The sequence below is a fragment of the Phyllobates terribilis genome, unplaced genomic scaffold (assembly GCF_046119375.1).
Source record: "Phyllobates terribilis strain yellow unplaced genomic scaffold, ASM4611937v1 Scaffold_2__4_contigs__length_985480577, whole genome shotgun sequence".
NCBI lineage: Eukaryota > Metazoa > Chordata > Amphibia > Anura > Dendrobatidae > Phyllobates > Phyllobates terribilis.
Genome location: NW_027362762.1, coordinates 296351155 through 296360627, shown reverse-complemented (window position 1 = coordinate 296360627; position 9473 = coordinate 296351155). Strand labels below are relative to the sequence as shown.

The window sequence follows — 9473 nt, the reverse complement described above, 5'->3', positions numbered from 1 at the left end:
GCTGCTGGTTAACATTGCAGTGCTATAATATAACATGTGGGATACACTCTGATATTCCCTCTGCAGGTATTTCAAGAATGAATCTGTCTGTTCAAGGGGAAAAAAGTCTGAACACGGTACTTTGTCAAAATAAAACATCTGGATTTACAACTGTTTCTAATTACTTGACTGACTAGACTGCAAACTTTAGGATTTGGCACTACAGTCCCTCCTAGAGAGCTGCCCAAATCCTTGCAGGCAGCTAATCAAAGGAATTGTACAGGAGGATAGCTTGTGAGCCGGTTTTGGCCAGCTTGGAGTACTGTAGCTATAGTGTGAGCTGTGCTGTAGGAAAGGAGGAATTCAAGGTCTGTACAGTCTGCAGATAGCTTTTCTTACTGGATCAAGTATGCATGCTGGAGCTCTCCTAAACTTTGTGTGGGCTTCTTTCGTCTTCACCGTTATAGCCGCCGTGCCACAAATTCCCTCGCTGAGTCTAAGGTAAGTGTTTCTTATTTTCCTTGAAGTTTATGGCTTGCATTTTAAACATGTATACATGTGGTTTACAGTCGGGATGTAGACTCAGAAACCCAGAAGAGAGTTTGCTTTGAACTTGAGTTTGTTTGTGTATATTAGTATAGCATCGCTCTGCAACATGAAGGCCTGCGGTTTACAGCTTTTTGTGTGCTCGCAATTAGTCACCTTCATGAAAATAAAAGAACTGGAGGAAAAATGACATGATTGGAAATAACTTTTGGTGGATAAAGTAGTAAAAATTACCATTAAATGAATTTACCGTTAAGTTTTGATGTATCTCAAAAGATGAATGCGTAGTAATAATTTTACATGAAAAAAAATAGAATAACAGAAAAAGAAAAGCAAGGTCAAACTAGGTAGATTATGTCACTAAAGTCTTTTCTCAAGAAAACATAAAAAAATTATTTTATCCTACCTGCTTTTTCATTGTATGCTACATTGTATGTTCCAACATAGGTATGATGGTGCATATTTAGGCAAGGTGCACAATGTTACAGGTGAATAGTAAACATTTAAATTGAGGTGCTTAATGTGTACATGTATGTGTCAAGCAACTGAGACATTTTACAGCTGCTTATGAGACTTAACCACATGAATTTTGCCTTCAGCTTGTATTATTATGTCACTGACTTTTCTTATATTAATGGCATTTTATAAAAGTAAACTAACATATCCAAGAATGCATAGCAACGTTACACATTTTATTATTGCAGTTCTAAAAGTACTGTAAAATGTCATACATCGGCAAGGATAGAGCTATATTTTCTATATTGAAAGATATTTAAAATGTTTTATTGTTTGCTTGCATACAATAGATACTGTTTTATTGTTTAAGGAGTAAGGCTATGTGCCCACGATGCAGAAATGAAGCAGAAAATTTCTGCAGCATTTCTGCATCTCCCTGGCAGAAAAAACGCATGCAGATTGTGCATGCTTTTTTCCTGCAGAATACATGCGGATCCACATGCGGATTCACATGCGTTTCCGCATGCAGATTGACAAGCGCTTTCCAGGCGATAGCATCACTTGGAAAGTGCTTGACAACTAGGTCACACTGTATAAATCCATGCAAACAGCATGGATTTATACAGTGTGAACCGTAAAAATTAAAACAAATAAAGCTATACTCACCCCCGATGCCCCGGTGTGTGCAGCAGCGCTCGTTCCTGGCTGGTTCCCAGCTGCCGGCATATCGCGAGACAGAGCGGTGAAGGGCCTGCGGTCACATGACTGTGACATCACCGCAGGTCCTTCAGCGATGTCGGCATTCAGAGAGAAGCCTTCGGAAAGGTGAGTATAAACTTTATTTGTTATTTTATTCTTTTTTTCACAGGTACAATGGTACCCAGGTCTGGATGAGAGTCTCCTCTCCTCCAGAACTGGGTACCATCCGCACATAGAGACGCATAGAAGCCGCTTGTACAAATGTACAGTTGCGGTTTCTATGCGTCTCAATGCAAGTCAATGGCGGGAGTTCCGCTGCGCTTCCGCAAAATTAAATGACATGCTGCGGATTTTTGTACGCAGCATAGACGCTACGGAAAAATCCGCAGCATGTGCATAGAACATGCGGAATACCCTTGGGGACCATGGGGTGCGTATTACCTAGCGTTTCACAAGCGTTTCCGCTGCGGAAATTCCGCAGCATAAACGCTTGAAAAACGCTACGTGGGCACACAGCCTTAAAGAGTTTACCAAGTTTTTATTTTTAGTTTCTATTGGTAGAATAGGGGATAGCTTACTGATAACTGGGTGGCTGATGATTTACGCCTCTGCTCATTCATTCTCTGTGGAACTACCGGAGATGGAGAAGCGTTGTACTTGGCTATGTCTGGTAGTCCCAAAGACAATCAGATTGACAGAAACATTTAAATAGTTAACTGTAGCGATCGAAGCTCAGCCCCCATCACTGATGTTAGAGGCAAATGCTGGCTGTGTAACACAGCTGGCATCTACCTGATATGGTGTGGGCTGAGCTTCTGAGTCTGCTCCATACTCCTGCATCCGAGTGTTTTCAAGGAATTAAGTCCCTTAGTGCAACAATTTTTTTTACAATAGGTAGGAAAAGGCCTCAATTCACCAAGACCAGCATTTTGAATACCAGTCTTGATAAAGTGTGCGCTGAAGTAAGATGTGTTATGTTCATTAAGAGGTGAACTGGAGTATATTTCTGGCGTAATTTATGCCAATTGGTGTAAATTGTGATGAATATGTCAGTCTCAGTCGACCACGTACCCTCATAACTGAGCTCCAAGCACTTTGTCAAAAAGTAAAGGGGGCTGGCTGAGATTAGCATAAAAATGCTAAAAGTTTAAAATTTTTGCACAAGTACTACCGGTAGTTACAATATTTCAAGCAGTTTTACGCCAGAAAACTGCTTAATGAGCGGGGGCCAAAATATTGAAAAAAACATAAACTTTTTTTAACCATTAAAAATATCATACTTACCATTTGTGGACAATCATTCCACAAACGAAGATATGTGAAAAGACCTATTCATAGCAATGGGTCAGTGATTTTTCTTCAAGAAATGCACACATACAAAAAAACTGATATGTGGAAAAAAGTTATGGTTTTTAAATAGTGTTTATAAAACATGTGCTTTTGTGTAAAAGCAGTAAAAAAAGTTGGTGCATGGTAAATTGTGGGGAGCATTTGTTCAAGCAAAAAAGGCCAAATTTTTTTTTTGTTGTTTTATCCAATCGCCAAGAAAGATTAAATATAAGTTAAATAATATGTTATATTTACTCCAAAATGGAGGCATTGAAAATTACAGCTCGTCATAGACAAATCAAGTCCTTATTTACATAGCCTTATATAAAAATGTTATGGTTTTCAGAAAAAAAATGGCCTTGTCCTAAAGGCCCTTGCCAGGCTGCATCCTTAAAGAGTTAATTATGTCTAAAGCAAATGTACATAGCTGATATATCTTTTGACTCCCTTTAAACATATACGCTTGAAACGTTTAATTCCATATGTTTATTGCCATGGGTGGAGGAGTATGAAGTAGAGATAAAAGCGGATCGTTTGAAATTCGAATTCGCTGGCTTTGCTAAATTTTCCAAAGAAATTTGATTCACATAAATAAAAAGCCTCTAATTGCCTGAAAATGTGTATATGACACTCTGAATTCCTCTTGGAGTCTAGTCAAGATAGCCTTTTTAATGTTCAAGTGACCAAGGGGAAAATGGACAGTAAACGATGATAACCAGCAGCCTATTTAACAACACAGCAGTTTCAGACTTTGTAGGCTACTTATATTGAATAAAAGGTAAAAAATATATCCCTTTTAGGGGGCAGATGCATGCTTTGCTACTGTTTACACACAGGCGGTGCACACAAAAGAAACCATGGTATTTGTTTGCAAAAAATTATCCTTGTTTCGGGAGTATCAAGAGCTTAGCGTTTTTTTCCAAAGCCTTAAAAAAATTATCTCTTTAATTATACAGACACAACAGGTATACTGTTTTGAGTGTGAAGAAGTTATTGTTTCTCAACTAGGAGTGACAAAATTATCCCATTTTGGGGTTCGCAACTGGTTTGCTAACCACAAAATGATGAGACAATTGGAAAAGACCTTGTATTAAATCGTCCAAAAATGATTCCCTTTTTTTGGAAACAAAATAGGAGTATTGTTTTCAAAGTCAAAGAAGCACTCACATCAAGATGTGTATCCTCTTAATATATTGCAATCATCTTATTAAATAGCACTGTGTACTTACAATTGCCCATTTTGCTTTTCTACCTAGATAATTCTTTTGTTTTCCATTAGGTCTGTGATGATATGTGATTAAAAACCGACTAGTTGAATCCTTCTAAGATCTATGTAGAAATAGAAGGTCAATTTTGTCTGCACAAGTCACGAGTCACTGCAAAAGTCTATGGCAGGGGGAGGAGCGAAGCAGCTGGATCAGAAGTTGAAGAGGGGGCTGATAAATGCAGGGACAAGGTACTTACTGTTTCTACATAGAGCAGAGAAAACAGAAGAATTAACTGGGTAGAAAGGCAAAATAGCAATTGTAAGTACTGTGGTAAAGCGGCTTGCTCAGCTGTTTGCGGAGGTAGACAAGGAACACTGTCTCTTTAAATTTTGGGTTGATTTATTAAACATCATAGATCAACCTGGAGTCCGTAAAGAAAACATGGCCTATTTGACATAATGGCAAGGCAAAATACAAATAAGCAGCACAGTCCATATATCGGCTGGCGTCCTGCCACTCAGGGTTAGGCACACACGGTTCAGCACTACACATGCGAGTTCCTCTCTGGAGCAGGTTTCTCCAGACACTTAACACACCTGAGTGTAAAGGCTGGCTATTTTAAACCCAAACCACTCTCTGGAGTGGAGATATGGTGAATGGCCTCCCGCCCTGCACTTAGCCATCCATCTATAAAACATGCCCTTGTAAACCTGGCTCATTAACCCTCTCTGCACCTAATATGCAGGAGCAACTTCCATGTTTCACATCACTGAGGCTAATAGCCTCAGTGAAACATATCTCCCCTCCGACCGTCCGACTTTGTCACAGTACACAGTGCTATATAATATGATGACTGCAATTTATTACGAGCATATAAACTTTGATGGGAGTGCTTCTTTAAGAAGCTGACTTGTTGTCACCAAACTTTTTCAATCTTTTAAAAAGGTAACCCTATTTTTGGAAATAATTCATGTTTGTGTACCCTCAAGAGAGTACATTTCCCAGCACCTGTAGCACTGTCTAGAACTATGAAACACAGTGAGCAGCCAGGAAATGTGTGGCTGTGCAGTGGGTGCAGTAGGAGCAATATGGTAGAGAGTTAGGACAAGGCAGGCTAGAAGATGTGTGGCAATTTAAAGACCGGGATTTAAGGAGTAACGTTTCTTCTTGTGTAGAGTGACAAGCCAGGCCTGGCATGTCAGAGTGAGGAGACTTATACACCATGCATGCTTAATTTAGAGAGACTAACAGCAGGCAGCCCTGGCAACAGTAGTATTTCAGTGCAGTATAGATGGCTTGATGGATAGGGAGTTGATGCCCGGCTGAGTGTGGTCCATCTGGTTGAAGCCAATTTAAGCATTGGCATCAACCATCGGTGCATGAAAGTCTGCACTGATCCATGCCTTATTTATTTTGAAAATTAATAGGTTTTCAATGCTTGTGGCAGATAACCTGGGTCGCTTTGGCTTTGGTGTGACAAATCCACCCACAAGCCGCACTGTATATCCTTTCTGAGACTGGAGGCTGGACACGGTAAAAAGCCGATTGCAAAATGGGCTAGTTTTTGGCACAGGCCCAGTTTGCTGAAGTGCCTGTTTGCGTCTGTTTGCTGAAGTGTATCAGGTTGTCGCAATGGCAGTTAAATATCTTGTCCATCATGTCAAATATACTAAAGGTGGTGCTGCCTCAGCTACTTGTTGTAAACCTAATTCTAGCACAGGCAGGGGAACATTGTGTTTGCATGGATTGCAGATGGGTCTGCTTGTCAGTTCTGCGGGTGGCAGGCATTTGCTTGGTAAATGCTTCATAGAGGAAAATTAAAATCCATAAGACATTTCCAGGGAGGGGACATGCCCACCTCACATTGAACAAATGGGGAAGACAGAAAACTAATTTTAACTGCCTCCTTTGAAGCAGAGATCTCCTACAGTAAACAGGTGATTAAAACAGGATATCTGCTGGCGAAAAAGACAGTAAGTGAGATCTGTTTAGGCAGAGGCGGAGCAGTTCAGGGCTTTGTTCCAAGGAAGGAGCATCCTCTGTTCAAACGATTTTTCTGCTCAACATATGAATATTGGTGTTTTGCATCGATCTGATATTTATGGGAGATAGACTTTCATCGACGAAGGGAAGGGACGAACAGAACGCATTCATTAACATCACTGTTAAGCTATTCTAACTCCTCCAACTTAATAATGTTCCAATTGATGGTGATATTCAGCAGGGCTGTGGAGTCGGAGTCGTGGAGTCGGAGTCGGAGCCCATTTTGGTGGAGTCGGAGTTGGAGTCGGTATAAAATGGACCGACTCTTAAAATATATAATAAATTGGGTACAGTAGTTCAATGCAGTTTGTGGGGAATATTTTTTCATAAGAATTTGGGAAAGTTATGAAATGTCCTATAAATACCTGTTCTATTCCTGATCTAAGGGTCTAGACTTTTAGCTGAGATTAATCTGTGCTACAGTAAATTTATCACTTAAACATGAGCCATGTATGAGGGAGTCGAAGTTGGAGTCGTGGAGTCGGGTGTCGGCGGCATGGAAATTGTGGAGTCGAAGTCGGAGGTTTGACTTACCGACTCCACAGCCCTGATATTCAGGTCATGTTTGACATCTCCATAAAGGTAAAATATCGATAAGAAATATGACTACAATATCTAACGCCTGGGACCTCCAGGGCGAACATATCCTGTAAGTTCGGGATCTCATAAATGTCTGAAAGGCTAAGCACATCCCAAAAACAGCTCCCACATAAACACATCAAGGGGAGGTATGTGAGCATAACGTGAGCTAATAAAAAGCAGAATTTGGGTCGTTTTTCATTCGGGAAGACACGATTCGCTGTGAGGGTGTCCCATTTTCCTGATTGGAGCGCTTCCCTCCACTAAGCTCTGAGCCCTTTCCGTGACATCAGGTTTTTGTAAATCTCTTTTGTTATTCCTTTTCATTTTATGCAATTGTGTATACTGTATTGTTCTGTTCCCATTTTGTTTTGTATCACCTTTGTATATATTTTTTTATAAACACTGCCTAGCTTTCTGGATTAAATATATAAAATTTAATAGCTCTATTCCTCTTGCTCTGTAAACTGCACCCCTGAAGCCAATACACTACCTGTAACGGGTGTCTATAAATGATTGGTGACAGCTAGTAGTTCTCTTTGTCATTATGGAGCTGGCAGTGATCTTACGGGGGTAAATACGGTGTCATGTAAAAGTTTGGGCACCCCTGGTCAAAATTACTGTTATTGTGAACAGTTAAGCAAGTTGAAGATGAAATGATCTATAAAAGGCCTAAAGTTAAAGATGACACATTTTCTTTGTATTTTAGGCAAAAAAAAACATTTTCATCTTTTACATTTTAAAAATTACAGAAAGGAAAATGGGCCAATGCAAAAGTTTGGGCGCTCTGCATGGTTAGTAGCTAGTAACACCCCCTTTTGAAAGTATCACAGCTTGTAAAAGCTTTTTGTAGCCAGACAAAAGTCTTTCATTTCTTGTTTCAGGGATTTTCATCCATTCTTCCTTGGAAAATTCTTCCAATTCTGTGAGATTCCCGGGTCGTCTTGCATGCACTGCTATTTTGAGGTCTAGCCACAGATTTTCAATGATGTTCAGATCAGGGGACTGTGAGGACCATTGTAAAACCTTCAGCTTGTGCCTTTTTGAGGTAGTCTATTGTGGATTTTGACATGTGTTTAAGCTCATTATCCATTTGTAGAAGCCATCCTCTTTTCAACTTCAGTTTTTTTTTATAGATGATGTTATGTTTGCATCAAGAATTTGTTGAAATTTAATTGAATCCATTCTTCCCTCTACCCGTGAAATGTTCCACGTGCTATTGGCTGCAACACAACCCCAAAACATGATTGATCCACCCCCATGCTTAATTGTTGGCGAGATATTATTTTCCTGAAATTCTGTGCCCTTTTTTCTCCACACATACCTTTTGATCATTGTGGCCTAAGACTTTTATTTTAACCTCATCAACTTGTTTCCAAAATGCATCAAGCTTGTTTAGATGTTCCTTTGCATAATTCTGACATACTTCTGATGCCTAATATTATGGTGAGGATGCAGGAGAGGTTTTCTTCTGATGACTCTTCCATGAAGGCCATATTTGTTCAGGTGTTTCTAAACAGTAGAACACTGCACCACAACTCCAGAGTCTGCTAAATCTTTCTGAAGGTCTTTCGCAGTCAGTTCTGATTTGCCTCTCTAGCAATCCTACGAGTAGCTCTCACTGAAATTTTGCGATTTTTCCAGACCTTTTCTTGACCTCCACTGTTCTTGTTACCTGCCATTTCTTAATTACATTTCGAACTGAGGAAAGAGCAACTTGAAAAGGCTTGAAAGCTACACCAACTCATAATTGGTATAGATTTCAATTTGTGGAGCACAGAGAGACAAAGATCCATCTCTTAAGAAGTTTGTCACATTTCACTCCAGCGCCTTGCTGTTTAAGACTGGAATATGAAAAACCAGTCTTACTAAACTATCCTCATAGTTTATGTAGCATCGGCGTCTCTGCCCCCTGCCAGGCAGAGACACCGTCCCCCTTACCGCCGCGGTCCTGCTCCAGCGTCTTCCGGCCTCCCTGCAGCTGCTGCTGGTGCACGCAGCTTCCCTGGCTCTGTGCTTAGGGCGCGTGCACTCCCTCCCTCTTAAAGGGGCCATGCGCGCCGTCCTAAAAAGTCCCCGGCCAATCACCAGAGGGCTTTCCCTATAAGAGGCACCTCCTCCAATATGGAGGTGCCCGTGCATGGTTGTTGCTTTGTGATTCTTACTTTGCTTCAGCCCCCAGGTCCTCTGCAAGTAAGTCCTGTTCACCAGTCTGATCTTCTGCTCAGTCCACTAGCCTGACTTCTCTTCTGCCCGTCAGTCTGTCTACAGTCCAGTCTGCCAGACTGTCTATGAGCTCTGCCCGCCTGCTTACCTGGAAGCACCTGCCTGTTACCTGCCGTGCCTGCCAGCCCGCTTACCTGGAAGCACCTGCCTGTTACCTGCCGTGCCTGCCAACCCGCTTACCTGGAAGCACCTGCCTGTTACCTGCCATGCCTGCCTGCCCGCTTACCTGGAAGCACCCGCCTGTTACCTGCCGTGCTTGCCAGCCCGCTTACCTGGAAGCTCCTGCCTGTTACCTGCCGTGCCTGCCCGCCTGCTTACCTGGAAGCACCTGCCTGTTACCTGCCTTGCCTGCCAGCCCGCTTACCTGGAAGCACCTGCCTGTTACCTGCCGTGCCTGCCAACCCGCTT

The 9473-nt window shown here is 41.5% G+C and overlaps 1 protein-coding gene across 1 annotated transcript in view; it reads left to right on the top strand.

Moving 5' to 3' along the window:
* Positions 1-202: 202 nt before the first annotated feature.
* The window catches only part of ITGBL1 (integrin subunit beta like 1), a 768314-nt gene continuing 759043 nt past the window's right edge, over positions 203-9473 (top strand). Inside the window, exon 1 of the mRNA XM_073670396.1 lies at positions 203-480. Coding sequence (XP_073526497.1) covers positions 389-480 — 92 coding nt within the window. The 5' untranslated portion in view covers positions 203-388. The remainder of the gene's footprint in view (positions 481-9473) is intronic.